At 35.1% G+C, this 19,006-nt stretch overlaps 4 protein-coding genes across 4 annotated transcripts; 2 read left to right on the forward strand and 2 right to left on the reverse strand.

The window, feature by feature from the left end:
* The first annotated feature begins 1,027 nt into the window (after positions 1 to 1,027).
* Positions 1,028 to 2,343, forward strand: LOC128171861 (uncharacterized protein F54H12.2-like). The gene is made up of 2 exons (XM_052837636.1): positions 1,028 to 1,244; positions 1,334 to 2,343. The coding sequence occupies exons 1-2, from the start codon at positions 1,028 to 1,030 to the stop codon at positions 2,341 to 2,343; spliced, it is 1,227 nt and encodes a 408-aa protein (XP_052693596.1).
* A 2,535-nt stretch (positions 2,344 to 4,878) lies between these two features.
* On the reverse strand, positions 4,879 to 7,181 carry LOC128171862 (uncharacterized). The gene is made up of 2 exons (XM_052837637.1): positions 5,016 to 7,181; positions 4,879 to 4,932 (listed from the first exon to the last, which is right to left on the reverse strand). The coding sequence occupies exons 1-2, from the start codon at positions 7,179 to 7,181 to the stop codon at positions 4,879 to 4,881; spliced, it is 2,220 nt and encodes a 739-aa protein (XP_052693597.1).
* Positions 7,182 to 8,210: 1,029 nt separating this feature from the next.
* Positions 8,211 to 10,243, reverse strand: LOC128171863 (uncharacterized). Its single transcript, XM_052837638.1, has 2 exons — positions 10,005 to 10,243; positions 8,211 to 9,338 (listed from the first exon to the last, which is right to left on the reverse strand). Exons 1-2 carry the CDS (start codon positions 10,131 to 10,133, stop codon positions 8,211 to 8,213), a joined length of 1,257 nt encoding a protein of 418 aa, XP_052693598.1. The 5' UTR covers positions 10,134 to 10,243.
* Positions 10,244 to 15,909: 5,666 nt separating this feature from the next.
* LOC128173520 (glutamic acid-rich protein-like) lies at positions 15,910 to 17,858 on the forward strand. The gene is made up of 2 exons (XM_052839222.1): positions 15,910 to 17,215; positions 17,403 to 17,858. Exons 1-2 carry the CDS (start codon positions 17,199 to 17,201, stop codon positions 17,707 to 17,709), a joined length of 324 nt encoding a protein of 107 aa, XP_052695182.1. The 5' UTR covers positions 15,910 to 17,198; the 3' UTR covers positions 17,710 to 17,858.
* Positions 17,859 to 19,006: the final 1,148 nt, after the last annotated feature.

Here is a 19,006-nt window from a genome sequence, read left to right on the forward strand (position 1 = left end):
ATTTTATCTGGAAGATCGATAAAATTCTAAAAGAACGAAAAAGAAAAGGAACAATAGAGATCCTGGTGTCCTGGCACCAATGGCCTGCTAAATTTAACTCTTGGATAAAAAAATCCGACATGCAAAACGTATAAATAGGACTGATCACTTTTATGATATTCATTATTTTCAAACATGAGCATCAGATTGGTTCTAAGATCTACTGATAGTCAACAGATTTATAGTGGTAATACGTCTTACGACTTTGTAGTTCATCTACCCAAGCCATTGTATCTACAAGGACATTGGACCGTTTCTCTGTTGGAGTTTAATTTGTCTACGGCATCCACTCAACCAGAATTATACGTCTGTAGCAATTTATGCCAAGATACTGTAGTGGGGGAGCGAGAATTACCTCTCTTGCGACTGGTAAATTATAAAAAAGCGGAAAATATCATTTATAATTTTCCTTACGAAATACCTTTGCGATTGGGGGAATTTCAAGACGTGAGGGTGTATATAAGGGACTCAAATAATCAACCCGCTTCATATTTGAAAGGTACGACCACTATTACACTACTGCTGAAAAAACGTTTATTTGAAATACAGTAATGGGTTCTACGTATGTGTCAGACCATAGGGTGTGGAAAACATTTTATCAAAATATGTTCGAAGGAGGATTTAAACCTAGTAAATACAGAGGTCGGCAGACAGGTGGTGGAATAGGGGGTATGTTTTCCAAGAAACCGTACATGATTCCAGTCAACCCACATCTATCCCGGAAGGAACCGGCAGATCAAGTTGTGGGAAAACACGTGACGCCTATGGCAGCCGTAGAAGAGAGAGCCAAAGAAGAAATGAAAGAAGCCATCAAAGAGAAGATTCCTCACGTGTCGGAGAAGACTATAAAAGCACAAAAAAGGCAACCTGTTATCAAACCTAAGCCAACACTCAAAAAGAAAACACCTCAGAAAGGACTGAAGAGAAAACGAGACACAGGAGACAGTATTTTTAGTGGAGCCAAGAAAAAAGTCAAGCATCAATAAGAATGGCCTTTTTAAGCGACAAAATTACAGACATTGGACTTCCGGCAGAATTGGCTTTATTTACCGTTCCACCCAATCAAGTAGCGGTGGATAAAATTTATTTCAGTGAATGCAGACCTGTAAGTTCCTTCGATACGGAGGACGCTCCGATCGAGATATCGGTGCCTGGCCAGGGTAACGAGTACATAGACTTAAGAAGAAGCCGCCTGTACGTAAAATGTAAGATTGTTAAAACCGACGGTGCAGCCTTGGCATCACAGGAAAAAACGGGGATCATTAATCTGCCACTGCAAACCATGTGGTCTCAGATAGACACTTATATGACGGAAAGCTTGTGTCCCTCAATACTAGCTACTATGCTTGGAAAGCCTACCTAAAACTTCTCCTTTCGAGTGGCAGTGATGTCTCTCAATCCCAGTTACAATCCCAACTGTACTATCCAGACGACGACGACATGGACAATCCGGACGCATACGGAGGCAACAACGGGGGCCTTAACAATCGCTATGCATTTACTCAAAACAGCCAAATATTTGACATGGAAGGTCCACTGTATGAGGATATATTCAGAACTGATAAATACTTGATCAATGGGGTAGATTTACACTTGAAACTGTTTAGAAACCCCGCTGCCTTTGTCTTGATGAGCAAAGAAGCCTCCCCTAGCTACAAGTTGCAGTTACTAGACGTGTCCTTTAAAGCATGCATGATTAAGGTGGACAGTGGAATTTTGATCAACCATGCTGAAATCTTGAAAGAGAAGACGGCCAAATACCCCCTGACTAGAACCGAAGTAAAAATGAGCACCTGTCCTAAAGGTTCTGGATCGTTTATTTGGCAGAACGTTTGGTCCAACACCTTACCAGCCAAAGCTGCATTCTGTTTCATTTCTCAGAAAGCCGTTAATGGAAATTATGAGAAGAACCCATTCAACTTTCAGAACTTGGCAGAAGAAATTGCACTTTACGTAAACGGGGAAAGCATGCCAGCCCGACCCATGAAAATTGACGTAGGGACCAATCAAAATTACGTGACACTTTTTGTCAATTTATTTGAAGCGGCTGAGAAATGGAACAAAGATGCCGGCTTGGAAGTCACAAGAAGCCAGTTTGGCAAAGGATATGCCATATATGCCTTTAATTTGGCACCAAGTGACCTGGGTGAAGAGTATTTAAACCTGGTGAGACAAGGAAACGTTAGACTTGAAGTCAAATTTGCTGCCGATACAACGGAAACCTTGAACTGTCTGGCTTACGCAGAATTTCCGGCCCTTTTGGAAGTGGACCAATCACGGGACATCAAATACACTAAAGTATGAATTCATCAGACATTGTGTGCATTGCCAAAGGACACGAGTTGCTTAGCAAATTTTTCAGAGGCGTATTTTCACCGGATACCTTACCAGAAAGAGTCCAAGCCTACCCTTCGGCCTACGTTTGTAATACAGATCCCTCTCATTTACCAGGGTCCCACTGGATAGTCATGTGGATAGACGGCTTCCGAACAGCGGAATTTTTTGACAGTTTTGGTCGACTTCCTGAACATTACGATATACGAATCAAAAACTTTTTAAATCATAATTCGAAAAAAATAAATTGTAATGAAATTCCAATTCAGAAAAAAAATGCCTTGACTTGTGGTTATCATGTACTATTTTATTTAATGATGAAATGTCAAAATTATACAATGAATGACATTGTACATATTCTTAAAATGCAGGATGATCCTGATGTTTTTGTGTATCAAACTATATCTCAACAAACGGAGTGCATTTAACCTTTGTATTTACCATAAATATGCATACGTTTTGTGAATAAAAAATGATGTAATCTATTTTTTTTATTCTATGAAAATAGTATGTATTGTAAAAATAAAATCAGTCTTAACTGAGGAATCAATGAACATGGAAGCTTGGTGGAAAGAGAGATCACTCTTACCCTTTAATTCTCCCGCCACAGCTATGATCGTGGGTCCCACCATGAGTGGTAAAACTTCTCTTATTTACGAAATATTAAAACATGCCGATGGTATGTTTCAAACGCCACCCGAGCGAATAGTAATTGCATATACCGAATATCAACCTTTGTTTGAAGAAATGGAAAAAAACATCGATAGATTGATTTTGCATCAAGGGTTACCCTCTAAAGACCAGATCGATGAATGGAGCGAGGGTGTACAGCACACTGTCTTGGTGTTAGATGACATGATGATGCAAGTCGCCAAGAGCGAGGAATCTCTTAATTTATTTTGCGTGACGGCACACCATCGTCGAGTCAGTGTGTTCATGTTAGCTCAGAATCTATACATGCCTGGAAAGTTTGCCAGAACTATTTCTTTAAATTGTCATTATGTCATTCTCTTTCGTAATGTACGCGATTCTAGGCAGATCTTTACTTTTGGATCTCAGGTTTTTCCTTTAAGGTTGAAATATTTTAAAGAGGCTTACGACAAGGCCACATCTATACCCTTTGGATATTTGATAGTAGACATGAGTCCTAGGACTGAGGACAAGTACAGATTGCGCACGCGCATCTTACCTAACGAAGATACCATTGTTTATCTGCCTAAATAAATTAATTGTCTTTTTTGATTTTTTATCATTATTTCACAATGAACCGAACAGTAAAAACGCATTTATCATTTCTAGAATTGTTAAACGCTACGAACATGAAACAGCGACGAGCACTGTTGTCGACCATGACACCCTCTCAAATGCAGACTTTGTGTGAGGTGATGTTTAATGTTTACAAGGGGACCATTCCGGTCTCTAAGCAGTACATAAAAACTCTGTATCCGTACAAAAATGTCATAAGTACCCTTGTGAGCAGAACAGTAAACAAGGCTCAACGTAAAAAGTTTTTGTTAAGGCATCAGAGCATCATACCTCGTCTGATCAAACCTGCGCTACATCTTTTTCAAAATGGCTCAAGAACTAGTTCTCGTTCCAAAAGAAAAATACCAAAAACTGACGCAAACAGAGAATCATCCCCCGAAGAGCATGGAGACAATCTTGGAGCCGACGAAGGACCCACCCACTGACAAAGATATTCCTACTCAGATGCACGTTCTCGAAATCTTGGAACATGTTATTCCAAATAAATTTCATAATAAAGCCAAAGGATTGCTTAAATTCTTATCTCAGTATGGCGGTGACGTACTCTCTTGGAAAGATAATGGAAATTTGATTTACAAAGACAATGTCATTGAAGGCTCGCATATTACAGATTTGATCAAACATGCACTAACTCATAATTCAAGAGGAACTCCTACCGGATATCGACAATTTTATGAAGCCTTAAAGGACATTCAAGCCCCTACTTCATTCATCCACAATAAAGAAATGATGAAGCACTCTGGAGAACAGACTGGCAGTGGCTTAGTGGTTAAAAAACATACGAACGGAGCACCTCCTAATTACAATCCTCCAAAGAGAAAGAGACTGACCAAGACAAAAATAAAGTGGTTAAAATTTTAATGAAACAATGCATCAATAAAAAATTACAAATGTACATTTGATAATATATTGTTGTAAAGACAACTGTATGTTTTTTAATAAACGTTTATAAAAAAATCGTTTTTAGAGATTTCTTTAAAAAAACAAATTGAATAATATCAATTCATTCAAATTACAATTTTTTTTCAATATGATGGGAAAAAAAATCAATTTTAAACAATATAATTATAGTGTTCACATGATTTTGTTCACTACTACAATAACAATCAATATCCGTAGGGTAAGGTGTCCCAAGTGTTACGTTGAATCACTCTTTTATCATACACAATTTTGTATTTTTTTTCTTCATTTCGATTGTAAATAATTTGCTGTTGCTTATGTCGCATAATTCTGTGTGGGTTAACAATCGTTGTACATGAACCTGTTGAATCGGAATGTTGACCCTGATCCGGCCTGAGTACCAAATCCAGCATGGAAGCAAAATTAAGTTTTAAACTGTTAACATAGTTTAGGGTAAATCCTTTGATTTTGCATACTTCTTTTCCTTCTAAAGTCCTGTAGGCGTAATTTTTAGGTCCTCCCGAAACAAATTCTGTAATGTATTCTTTGGGTTGTAACTCACTGGTAAGTTGACCAAGAAATGACCCGACTTTTGGTTCCTGATCTCCAGGTCTGCTGACGAAAATGACTGAATCCGTATCGAAATATAAGACTCTTCTATCCAGCATCTGTAACACTTCATACAGTTTAAGGCGGGCCCAGCAAGTTGTAAAAGTAGCAATAAATACGTTTGTTTGGTAATCTTCTTTAGTAAAATTTTCTTTTTGCTGCCACGAAACTTGAATAATTTCTTTACTGACAATGTGAAAACTCGAGACTTCTTTGGAAGGATCCGATAATAGCTGAAAAAATTTGTCAGCCTCTCTTTCGTGAAAAAATGTCGTCTGCTGCATGTTGAGTCGTTGGCCAAACTTTCCCCAAAACGAATTCAGCAGTAGTTTAGCAATCGATCTCAGAGCAGGGTTTTTGGTAATGTTCTCTCGTTCGAGTTGAATACCTTCTCGAAGAGCGTATTCTTCCATGTACTTCACTGCGTCTTCCTCGGTATGCACCCACTCAGGCCAGCCGCTGGCTTCTTGTTTGATCTTTAAAAATAGGTTGATATATTCGCCAAACAGACCATTGCTTTCCGTCTCTGCATTGTACTGTGAAGTTTCATCCCAATGATAGACCTCGTATATCTGTAGAATTTGGTAACCGCATTCTATGGCTTTTTCAATTTCTGGTGTACAAAATACTCCTGTAATTGCCCGGTCTTCGTCTCTGCACTGACATGGATTTTGTTGTTGTTGCTCCGAGCAGGTACGACACAGTGCAAAAGTTAATTTTCCGTTAATTTTTTGAGGCAACACGGGGTGATACAATTGTCTAGGAGGTAAAATTTTGACTTTGGCCAACCCAAAATAGTCTGTAATTTCCGTAAAATTGCTTGTAATGATTTTTGGTTCTTTTACGGGATATCTGCCATACTTGTTGACCGAGGGGTAAAGAGAACAAAAATCAAGATAGTGGATTTTTTCACCTTCCTTGACCTGGTAGTACATTTTAACAGCATTTGTTCTTCCTCCAAAAAAAGATTTTCGAGGGTCTAACCTTTCTTGCAGGTTTAGGGAATGAACATAATCAGATGCGCCTTGGTTCTGCTTCAGTAAGTTTTCAAAATCATGCTCCCAAATGTAGACATATTTCATACCCAGAGACTGAATGTAGTCTCTCTTTTTTAAGGTCATGGTCAGTAACTCGTTCATGGAGTGTTTGGTTCTTATATGTTTAAGCTGCTGACGCTGAGTAGGAAAACATATGGGACATCCGTGCCAGTAACACCCGTGAAATTCGTATGCAGTGTTGGTTTCAGGACAGTATCCATCTAATAAGTAATTGGTACCCGGCAGTTGAAATTCACCCTCATTTAAGGCATGCTGTATGTAGAGGCGGTGCCCTGTCTTTTTGAAATGATCTTCTTGTATCCATGAGAGCCACTGTATCGATACGCAACTATATTGTCCGAGAAAAGGGGCATAACCCGTGGAAGGGATTTGTGAAATAGGTGAACTAACAAATTCAGATTCTTCTATTACGTATTCTTGATTCTGTAACTCTTCACCCGTAACCCAATGTTCCTTGAATAAAATGGAAAAGTCCCCTTGCAGTCGGCGGGCCTGTAGCCAATCACTTATTCCATCATTGCCTCTAACTTTGACACGCCATTCTTCTTGAAGAAATTTGCTTTTAAACACTTCCATGCAAACCCCAGCAATGGTCGTGCATTGAAAAGGATCCACGCCTCCCATTAATTTTTTCTCTGGCATTTCATCCTCAAATACCACTTCTTCTTTTCCTGTGATTTTCATAAGAATTTCTCTGAATTTCAAACAAGCTTGTCTGAGTATGTCCACATCACTACGGCAGTAATCTAAAATTTCTCGATCAAAGTCAAAGATCATGTTTTTCTCCAGTTTTTCCTGATGCCAGATTAGAAAGTCTTTGCGTTCTTTAGCATTCATCATGTCACTTCCGTAAAAATGAGCTGCAGGATAGGATCCAACATAGTAGGCATTTTCTTTAGTGTTAAAGAAATGAGGGAAGTACCCTTTCTTTAGCTCTCGTAAACCGAATGCCTTGGGTAGTTCAGCCAATCTCATGGGAAGAAAATTGAGGGAATCTAATATTTTTATATTAAGCCCTCTTTGAACATGTAAGTACATGATTTTTGATCCAGCATAGATAATTTTTGGAATGATGGAATTGACTATTAGATACTCTAGTAAAAAATATCCATCATATCCCTTCATGTTGTGAGCAATAGCTGTAAAGTCTTTGTGAGTTTCAGTGAACAACCACAAACCAAAGGCATTTGCAGTTTGATCTCCTCGAAATACTATTTCTCGAAATCCGCATGTATTTTTACATGGTGGGTTAATAAAAGTCTGTTTGTTTTTCTTATTACATTTTTTGCACCTAGTTCCACAGTTATCGCATTTAGAATTTGGCGTGAGTTCTTGACCGAAGCATTCCTCACACACTGTTTGAGCCACTACCAAGTTGGGTTTGTGCTGAGATTTTCCACACCAAGACTGATGACAGTTTACACATTTACAGCATTCCATGCAGGGTTCGGGGCTGTTACTGCATTGAACACATTCATCATTTCTTTTCATTGAGTATCCATCTTTACAATGCAAAAGATCTTCTTGTATACATTCAAAGTCAAAAAAGATATATCTGGGTTTTTTCTCTTTACATTCTCTGGACCTAATGTAGCACAAATGAGGCCCTGTTACAAATCGTTTACATGCTTCACACTGCCATTCTCCGCAAATATGATCCTCTGGTTTTCTTTTGCATCTATCTAAAGTTTTTTTACAAACCACACATTTCCACCATCGATCACACTGAGATGATTTTGACTTCCCACTTTTTATCTTATGAGAATTAAAACAATCCAGAGATCTACAAACCATGTGACAATTTCGACAACTTAATTCGTGTTTTACAAAACAAGATTTTTTTCTTTTACACACAATGCAGCTTGATTGACACTGATGCAGTTTTTGATAGGGTTTCAAACATTCATGGCAAAATTTGGATTGAATAAAGAACCCACAGACATTAACAATAGTATCAAAATGTGCATTTCCATTTTGCTCAGAATGATATAAAAAAATACGATCTTATTTCGGAATTTCTAACCCTTGCTCATCTTCACTTACATCTTTTGGAACAGTTCGTATGAATTTGTTACCAATAGTGGCACTGACAACTAGAATATCAACATTCAATACGTTCTCAAAAGCATAAATGTCTTGAATGGACAGACGTCTCTCACTGCTTACATTGGCTTTCTGGCATAACAAAATGGCTAATTTTTTTTGACGTTCATTATTTGTTTTGTTGTGCTTCATTAATTCTTTGTAGAACCAAATAGGACATTTCCGCAATTCCATTACTTTTTCTTCTATTGTTCCTTTGTCACTTTGGTGTGCTAATTTCTGCCATTCAGATGTTGGAATTTGATGTAATTTGAAAAACCCCATGCAAATGCTTCGAGCAAGGCATAATTCATCTGTGTTTTGAATTTTGATACATGATCTTTTGATTCTGAGAGAATCATTGCCGTCACCAACTTTGTTAATATTTTTGCCTGCTATACCGCCCTTTGGAACTTTAATAAGCCCCACATTTAAATAAAAACTTTTATCTAGAGAAAGATTTTCATGGCTGTTTAAGACATTTTGTAAGTTCTCCATCACACTTTTTCCAGTAAGATCTTTCAAGGGCCTTAGTGGTACATACACAGGATTGTACAATCCCATGTGATGAATGATGACTCGTCCAAGATCCAAAAAAGGGTCAAGTCCTCGAGCTGTTTCATTGAGAATGTTGTCAAACATATCTTCTAATTCACGAAGCAGATCAGTCAGCCTCATTCCTTGTTCAGGGTTTTCTGCATTAAACCGAATATTGTAGTTTACATCGATAGCATTATTTTTCATTATAGTTCGTTCTCCTACTTTTTGAATGGTATATGGTATTTTTTTCACACCGCCAAAACCAATTTGAGATGAGTTGGTTCTAGTAGAGGTTGATGCTTCATCGGATTCCATGGATTCAGGAGCCATTTCTTGATCTGCGACATGGTCCTCTTCCATAGGTTCACATGTTGAATTGGGAATCAATGGGGACCATGGACCTTCACCGCTGTATTCCATTTGATCCAAATCATGAGTTAATTCGTGAAACATCAGGTCCTGTTCATTGCTCATTACTTTATCACAGTGGTGGCAATGATGTTCTTGATCCTACAAAACACGGTTTAAAATTTTTATAATAAAATGTTTTTTTTGTGAAATTGTTCTTGCCTTTATGCGTAATGTATTAATCTGTATTACAAAGAATATAGGGTGAGTTCACCATGCATCACACAAACTTAAACAGTAGAGACTTAAAAAAAATTCTTATTTTCATGCAAAAATGTAGAAGTTCAGAAAAATAAATTCATTATATTACTGTTTTTGATTTGTTTTAAGTTTACAGTCTGGAATTTAGACCAGTGCCTTTGTAATGAATATTTTGTCAATGAGGGAATCTTTTATCGTGCCAACACCTACAGGAATTTTGGATTTAAAAAATGTTCTATCTTCAAACATATAAAACTTGGTCAACAAAAAAAAGTGGTTGTATCAATTATTTTTTAAAAGTCAATGTACTACACATTTTGAGGTATATTGCATGGAATGTGTACCTTGTTAACTATAAGAGAAAAAAACATGCACTGAAATCTCTTCAATGCATGGCTAATTTGTGCCCAATTACTTGATAAACCCACCTGCAATTCTTTTTATAATGTGACTCATTTATAAACAAGGGTGAGTGTATTTGCTTTGAAATATGCAATGTAATAATATTCCATTTTTCTTCAGTGTTGCAGGTTATCAATAAAAAAAAGCAAGTAAAAAAATAATAACTGTTTTTGAATGGAATGTTGCCCCCTTTTCACCGTCATGATGAAGCTCGTGTTCACTCTCGTGTCTTTGACCTTCGTTGTCATCGTCAAACAATAATCCACAGTATCCGCATAAGAAGAAGGTGTTCATCTAGTTTAAAAATATTCATGTGTACTCATAAAATGAACATGCAATTTAATCTCAATAGTGTAATGGTCTTTTTTTTATAATTTTACTACTTACTTCTACTTTCTTGATTAATCCGGAAACAATAATTCAATTATAATATTAAAATTGAAAACGTTTAAGGATGTGATATTTCCGTAATTCATAGTAAGATGAAATCGTTGATTTTTACTATTAATATTCTAAAACGGAGTAAAAATGTATGATTATGTAATTAAGATTAGTTACTGGTAACAATTATATATCATTACTGGGTCATCATCATCATTATTCGATAGCATTGGGCGGTTATGTCCATCTTCATGCATTTGACCTTCAAGGTGATTCTTAAATATCAAGCCGCAGTACTTGCATAGGAAATCTGACATCTATATAAAAAAAAAGATGAACATATTCTGATTCTTTTTTTTTTTTTTGCTTTTCAAATATTTATTTCTTTTTTCTTAAAGTCATCATTGCCTGTTGTTTTTTCCCCTTTTTTATCACTGCAAAAAGAACGATAACTCTACAACCTGGCTTTTCAAATTATCTTTCCCTTCTCCATAGAACAACAGAAAAAAAGATAGTTTTTTTTACGAAATTTATTAAATGGATGACCATGCATCGTATAACTACAATATAAAATATACACATGATATTATACTACAATAAACAGCAAAAAATGGTATCTTAAGAAATTAATTACATAATATAAAATTACACCAAATATTTTGAAAAATAGTTTTATAAGTTTTGGTAAAAAAAAAAGACTAGAATTAAGAAATGGCACCTACTGTAGTATAATATCATATTTTTAAAGTAAAAATTAAAAAACAATTTGGCACATCAATGTGCACATGTAAAAATTTGTAAAACAAAATTAAAAAAACATAAAAAAATCAATTTAACATAATGACACCTGATGTTTCGCCTAGTTTTTACAAATTAGTCACATCCTTAATTTTATTTTTTAAAAAAATACATCACCATGTATAAGTATATACATTTTTTAAATTTTAGTAAAACAAAAAGTGGCGTGTAATTACATAACACAACCATACAAATCTACTCATTGTTAAGTTTACAAAATAATTCAAATGTATACTTATTGTTAAACTCAGCCATACATATATACTTATTGTAAAGCTTACAAAAAAAATAATTCAATGTATACTTATTGTTAAGTTAACAAAATAATTCAAATAATGTAGCAAAACTATCAAATCTTTTTAAATACTTCATAGAATAAATGTTAACATTCTGTATTTTGATGTTTCGACAGTTCCTGCAGTAGCTTATCTTTACTTTTAGATAAAAAATTACCCCAAAATTTCCAAAATAAAAAAAATTTGAGTCTGTAAACAAAATTTCCTAAAAAATACCCCTACCATCCCCAGAAAAAAAATAAGTCTATTAAAAATTTTTCCAAAAATCACCCCCTTCCCAAAAAAAACTGAGTTATAAAAAATGATTTAATCTTTTTTCTTATGTACCATTGATCTCGTTACCCTTCTATTTATATTACCAAATGTTGACATTTCACAGTGTTCTTCATAATATGGTTTAGAAGAAGCTGCTGCAGGAACCGTTGAAACATCAAATAATGATATCTCTGAACTTGATGTACTGGTTGAAAACAATGAGGGTGTATGTAATGGCGTTGACATGTCAATACTTAAAGGTGGTGAAGGTGGAGTATAGATAGGGGATTCCTGGATAAATGGTATTGGTGAAGGTAATCTATGGATGGTAGTGTGGCGTTTTCTTCTAATGACAATAAATATGATGGTGATGATAAGGCAGATGGAAATGGAAATGGATGTGACTGAAAAAAAAATTAAAGTTTGGTTATTATAGTCTTGGTAATTGGTTCCAGATATAATTCATTTTCTGATACTGATACAATAGATGCAATAGATGCATAATCATTACTAAAAGATGAATCAGAAAAATATTCATCCATGTCAATATTGTTTGATTCATAAGAGTTTAAAATACAGGTTTCTTTATAAACACCAGCCATATTTATGGCTTTTTGTCTAGTATCAAACTGCTTTTTTTGAGAATAAATGATAAATCTATAAATACTTATTGGAAGAAACAACACAAGTAAAAATAAAAAGTAAAGGTAATTTAAATTCATATGATAAGTATTTGATTGCAAATTACCTAATATGAGTGTGGTAGAACTAGGCGAAACATCAGGTGGTGTTGAACCAGTAGAGGAGGGGTGGGTAGAATTACCTATTCTACCTGTAAACCTCGCCCCCTCCTCTACTGGTGTCGTGGCCTCCTCCTCCCGGCCTGGGTAGCGGTGGCGGCCCCGGTGGTCTCCACACCGGCCTCCTCCTGTGGGCTGGAACACCCTGGGGTGGTGGTGGTGGGCGTACCACTACTGGGTGTGGGGGTCCTCTGGAGGCCGGTGTGGAAGTGGCGGCCCCCGGTGGCCGCCACGCTCGTCGCTGAGGCCTCGCTGGTGGCTGGGGCCTCGCTGGTGGCTGGGGCCTCGCTCCTCTCTGAGGGCTCACTGGCATTCTGAATGGGGAGGGCGGTGGAGACAGGCTCACCGGAGGGGACGGGGTCCTCGGAGGGAGATGAACTACGATCATCCCCTCCGGTGGCGCTGGTCTTACTGGTTGTCGCCTCATCGGCCTCACGATTGCTATTGGACGGTTCTTCAAAACAAAAAAAATATATACATATTAAATATGCATTGCTTTAATATTTTTGCTCTTTTAAGTGAAATTGTTTTTTTAATCATAAAAAATCTAAATATTCTGACATAGTGTGTGAAAATCATGGTGTGAATGTTTTTTTATCGAAATTTGGCCCCCACGTGCGTAATCATGTTACCAAAAAAATCGATGATGAAATTCGAATGGTAAATCGAGTTGAGAAAAAATATGTAGGTATTTTTTATGACAAAACACAAGGTATTCTCTTCTTTATCTGTTAACTTTCTTCAGTTTATTCCTTTTCCCCACCCTTCAATGATGCAATGCATCAACTAAAAAAAATGTGACCTCGTGTTCCGTAAATTAAATCGCGGGGTATGACAATTTGACAGGTAACCGTCGTCTGCAATCCGATCTTTTAATGGGAAAATAAATGGGTCGTGAGTTAAGTACATTAAACACCTTTCACAATCTAACAAGTATTTTCATTCCATCAAGCCCCCAATATTAAAATATCAAAGGCCTGAAGGGCCATAATGGCTTACGGGTTTGATATGACTATATTTACATGGATCGAGTATGATTCCCTCTATTTCTTACGGAAACTTTAGTTTATTTATAGCTTTATAGAAAGTAACTAGCTACATGTAATTCATAGATCTATAGAAACTAACAGGACCAATATCAACATGCCCCATTTGTTGATTGGTCGAACCCTAGTGACCGAAACAGACAGGATTGAAATCTAGAGGCCTCTTTTATCAGTTGGTTGAAACCACCATTGCTTTAAGGAAAATCATAGACTGCATAAAATAATAATGATGATGTCAGACTCAAACTCCAACATGAGACAAATTGTTTCTTTCTTTTATCCAACAACTGAAGTACATAAACTGTAAATTCATTCAGCTACATGTATATCGGACACAAAAACACTTAAAACCATCATGCTCTCAAATATCAGTATACCTTGTATTCCTACGCACTATGAACGTGTGCGAAAGTTGGTGCACAGTGCAACGTAACAGCGCCACAGTCAGCGCGAAATCACTGCGCGTAAAAATAATATAACCAAATGATGAAATGTACTGCATGTTATGTACTATAATTAATGAATTCTCATGAAATCTAAACCAACAAGTATTATTCCATTTTATTTGTATTTCATAAATATATATTTATTCATATTTTTCTGGGTTTTTTCTACTTTTTTAAGAGGCTGACCGTCATAAGCTTTTATAAGAATATAGATTCACAAGGCAGTTCTAACATCTTCTGTTTTATTTTTTTCCCTTTGTACAGAGATACTCTTTGGGAGGGGGGGGGGGGGGGGGGGCAAGAAACAGGCAGAACTATGCAATTACAGCAAACTTGTTTTGACACCAAATTTAATTAAAATTAATTACTGCACTAAAACTTTGCAGTCAGTCTTGTGTACACAGTCATTTTCAGAGGCATTCTATATGATGTCTCTATGTTATAGTAATGTGATATCGCTTCCGTATATGACTTGCAATCAAGCTTAACTGTATATTGTTTTCTTATTTGAGTACATTTGGTCTGAAGTTTCCAATATTTTTACGACAAATAAACAGTTCAATCATAGCACAACCAAGGTAACTCCATCGAGGGAACATTGTGCTATTTTTAGATCTTGGAAAATCCCCAACATTCGATAATGGCGGAGGTGTCGAAGAAGGCACATTATATTAAAACAAGCAGCAATTACCCCTCTATTTATGCATTTATTACCGATTTATAATCCCAGTTTCAATATATCTCAATCATAAGTTCAGTTCTTTAACCGTTAAACACTTTCCCCCTTGCTGAGATCGATGTCGATCGAAGTTAGCGACGCTCTCTACGGGTGCAAACGTTTTCATGAACATTGAACGAAATAACGACTACTTTACATTTACTTATCACTGTTAGGATCTGAAATAATTGGGAAAAGATTTTTTGCTCATAATACATGCAAGTACGCATAGCGGAAAGCATGGCGCACTGTGTGAAGCATGGCGGGGGCCTATACCTCTACGCAAAAACCGGCCTAGGGAAAACACTGCAGTAAATATTCATTCGCGTTAGATTTCGAGTTTATTTGAATAAAGTCAATTCATTTTTTTATTGGTTACAATAACATAAGTGATAATAACATATGGAAAATATAATCTTGCTTAAAGATATTTATTATGAACAACAAACAGTTAACTTTGCAACATTCGAATAGAACTATTTTTTGTCGCGCATGTTCAGATAACTGAACTCTTTGCCGTAAAGATTATCCGGCAACTAGATGGCCGTAAGCCATAATAAAATTCTAAGTGTCGGGATGACAATCCACATGTCATCTACCTACCATTTTGCTTCGAAGAATGCGCGCTCAATAAAGTTCAATAGTTGAAGAGGGATGACGTAAAACCCGACATTTTTCCGAAATAGTCTTCTCACCCCATAATTATTTTTTTTTACTTATAAAATAGCATAGGTTTTTTTTATTTTATACTTAATTTTAACATTTCTTTTATTTTAGATTTTTATTTAAATTTTTAAACAGTTACAAATTCATACCCCCCCCCCCCTTTTTTTTGTAAATATTTTTTTTTACATAAAAAATATGATATCTTTGAATAAATATTGTCAAAAACATACCTTGACATGGCATCCTTGTAAAGACTGTGGAGCTCTGCTGATGGACAATTATTTTCTCTGAAGCAAATATTCTGTGGGTAGCGCGGCCAATGTCCACAATCTTGTTGTCTGCCACCCCGCACAGAGAAATACAGGAACATGGATCCCTCTTCACGGCGCAATCAAACCCGCGAGCGGTTTCCCGACAACAACGGTTCACATTATTACATTGTTGGACCGACAGTCCAACAATTCCGAACAGGAGAAAAACAGCAAATTGCATTTTTACAATTCAACACGTAATTAAAGATACTCGGTGTGAAATGAAGTCAAAGTGCGGTACTGATAAAATTTTTACCTTTACTTATATAGTTTAATTGTGACCGTCATAACATTAGAGGGTCAAAAACGATAATGGAGAATCGGGTGTAGTAATTGATCCTATAATTGAAGAACCCCCAAAGTTTCAAAACTTGAAGAGAGCTGACCTATACATGATGACATAAAATGTGCCCTTTTTTTAGCAACAGTTCATTGTATTAAGTGAAGTGTAGTAAATCTGTGTTAAAATAAATTGAACTAGCACAATTATTTGTCAACCGAAATCACTAATACAAAAATATTGAATAAAAGTAGAAATTAACTTGACCCATTAGGTCAAAAAAGTTTCTAATCGAGCTGATTTTATTGTAAATGCAATTACTTTTATTAGGTCAAACCTTTCCAAAAGAAGTGAAAAAATACAAAGTCAGCAGCTTTGTGCCCTTTTACCAGAGTCAAAGCATATCACATCCATGGGTTGATTCATTCTTACAATTAATTGCAAAAAAAAAGGGGGGGTGAGGGGTGATTTGCACTTCTCATTCAATAATGTCATCCTATTTAAAAAGTATTTCACTTATTCAGCATTTTCTTAAATATACGCAAAAAAATTTAAACTAATGTTACAAAACCCATTACCAATGTATCAAGTATTGTATTCAATTTTTGAAAACTATGCGTTTCTCTTTCAATTTTTGAAATCGATGTCATCTTAACAAAAAAAAATTCTTTCTCGTCACGTTACACATCATTATAAGTACAATCTTATCAAACTTTGAAAGGGTTACGGTATCAATTTTATCTACACCCGTAGGATAATATACATATCATTAACCTGTTTCAATACACTGTACCAGCTGCAAAGAACTCATTTTCTGCATCCAATCAGAAAAAGTAAAATAGTTTTTGGAGGGAAATTTAACATTTACAATGTATAACAAGACAGCACTAATATCCAATCAGAAAATCTTACGCTGTACTAATTGCAAAGAATTTGTTTTTTGTATCCAATGAGTAGGAGTAAAATAGTTTTTGGAGGGAAATTCAACATTCACAATATATAACAAAATCAAACCAATATCCAATCAGAAAAAACTTAAACAGTACAAAAAATTGGAGGGAAAATGCATCTCTTTTTTATAAAAATCAAATTAAATTTTAAGAAAATCACCTTGCAATCTTAAACCCAATAGGACAAGTTCATTTTTTTCTGACCAGATCTGAACAATTCAATTCACCCTCCAAAAAAAAATGGAAGTAATTATTATGTAAGTAGTTTTTTTTTTACATCTATGCAGATTTTATTTTATTTATTTTTGTCTTTATTTATCCTTTTAAATTTTTAATATTCATTTCTTCATTTTTTTTTAGAAATGACTTGACAGCTAATAACAGCATTACCATACAGTTTACAGAAAATACCATGCATTTCACAGTCAGGTATGCGTTTTATTTAAAGCAAATGAAAAAAAGGATAATTTAATATAGAAAAAAATATTTAAAAAAAACTTTATATAAAACAATTTTTTTTCTACCGAATGTTTTTCTTTGTTTAATTTTCACTTATTTTAAGCACAAAATATAAACTTATGTAACATTGACCCTCCTCTTTTTTATATAATTACAGTAACTCCAATCTCCCCTTAAAATCAACCAAAGAAGTAGGTACTTCTTGTGAAGGTCTACAGCAATTCAGAAATAAAGAAACACAACATCAAGAAACAGAAGAAGAAGAAGAAGAAGAAGAAGAAGAAGAGCAAACGGCAGAACAAATGGAAATTGACATTGACGGTGTTATATTGGAGAGGATGATTCATAGACAAGAAGAGTTAAAAGAAGAGAAAGAAGAAATTGAAAGACGCTTAACAGACTTACAATCGAGAGTTGATAACATTGAACAAGAACTTGAGGATATCATGTATTTAATGGATTAACGGGAAATTTTCGCAGTGCTTGTATAGTTTGTAGAGTTACCTCTCTTTTCTCATCATTAAGTAATTTATCATGATTTAAAAACTTACCTTTTCCACTGATGTCTAGATGTGAAATGAAAAATACCTATATCTCAAAAAAGAATTTTGCCTTATATATATATGTCTGTATTTATCATTTCTAAAATTATTCTTTGTAAAAAATACGTATAAGGACATTATTATTTCATCACGTTTATGCAATACCGTTCACTTATTTTTTTTTTTTTAGACATTATAACAAATGATAGCAATTATGTTCTATATATAAAACCTATTCTTATAAAAATTATGTTTTTTTAAAAAAAAAATGTTATATAAAAAATATTGAACATAATTTTAATTTGTTTTCTTCTTAAAAAGCATATAATTTCCGTTATTTTTTTCAATTTTCTTGCTTCCTACAGTTATTTATCACAAACTTAACTGATTAAGCATATGAAAAAATTAACTGTAGGTTGTCAAGAAAAAATCTTTCATTATACAGTACATTCGGTGGGAAAAAAAACCTTTTCACCTACTGTACTCGAATAATACTTTTCCTCTAATGCACACGTTTCATTGTATTAGAGACATCTTTTCGAAAAATTTGGTGGCCGTTAAAACGACCGTTGAAATATTTGAGCTTCAAAGAAGCTACTGTTCTTTTCTCTTGTCTTCTTCTTCTTCCTTCTTCTCCTTTACTTCTTCTTTCTCTTCTACTTCTTCTTCTTCTTCTGCTACTTCTTCTTTTTCTTCTTCTTCTTCTTTTTTTTCTTCTTTTTCTTCTTTTTGGTCTTGTAGATTTTGTAAGTACTGTTCGTACTTATAATCAAACATATACACTAGTCTACCATCAATGTCTCTTAACCTCCCAGAAGGATAGGGATCCATTGCTATTTCCCAATCCCAGTCTTCATGCTCAGGGATTGGTAAAGCAGTATCCAGCCCGCTTACCGCAGCCGAAGGAGTTGAATCGTTTGGTGTTAAGGGCATTTTAAAAAATGATAAAAAATTGTAACTACTCTTTAAAATATACCCTAAATTTTTTTAATATACACCCTTTTTTAATGTTCAAGTGCGCATGCTACATCACCTCATTTTTTCATGTAATTTTTTTTATTAAAATATCTCTCTCTCTGTGCACAGGTAAGTACACCTTATTTTCACTGTTTGCTCAAAATAGGTCATCCAAATCGATCTATTTTTTCTAAATAAAATTCAAGTATTGCTTAATATCATCTATTTTACGTTATCGATACTACAGCGCATGCTCTCAAAC

The sequence above is a fragment of the Crassostrea angulata genome, chromosome 2 (genome assembly GCF_025612915.1).
Source record: "Crassostrea angulata isolate pt1a10 chromosome 2, ASM2561291v2, whole genome shotgun sequence".
NCBI lineage: Eukaryota > Metazoa > Mollusca > Bivalvia > Ostreida > Ostreidae > Magallana > Magallana angulata.

Bases quoted from the DNA above. Each gene is read 5' to 3' on its own strand.
- LOC128171861 (XM_052837636.1), top strand. From the start codon at position 1,028: ATGGCCTTTTTAAGCGACAAAATTACAGACATTGGACTTCCGGCAGAA. The intron at 1,245-1,333 runs GTAAGATTGTTA...ATGTGGTCTCAG, and splicing joins AAGCCGCCTGTACGTAAAAT to ATAGACACTTATATGACGGA.
- LOC128171862 (XM_052837637.1), bottom strand. From the start codon at position 7,181: ATGAGATTGGCTGAACTACCCAAGGCATTCGGTTTACGAGAGCTAAAG. The intron at 4,933-5,015 runs GTATGCAAAATC...TTTGGTACTCAG, and splicing joins GGACTTTAGAAGGAAAAGAA to GCCGGATCAGGGTCAACATT.
- LOC128171863 (XM_052837638.1), bottom strand. From the start codon at position 10,133: ATGAACACCTTCTTCTTATGCGGATACTGTGGATTATTGTTTGACGAT. The intron at 9,339-10,004 runs GTTATTATTTTT...CGTGTTTTGTAG, and splicing joins CAACATTCCATTCAAAAACA to GATCAAGAACATCATTGCCA.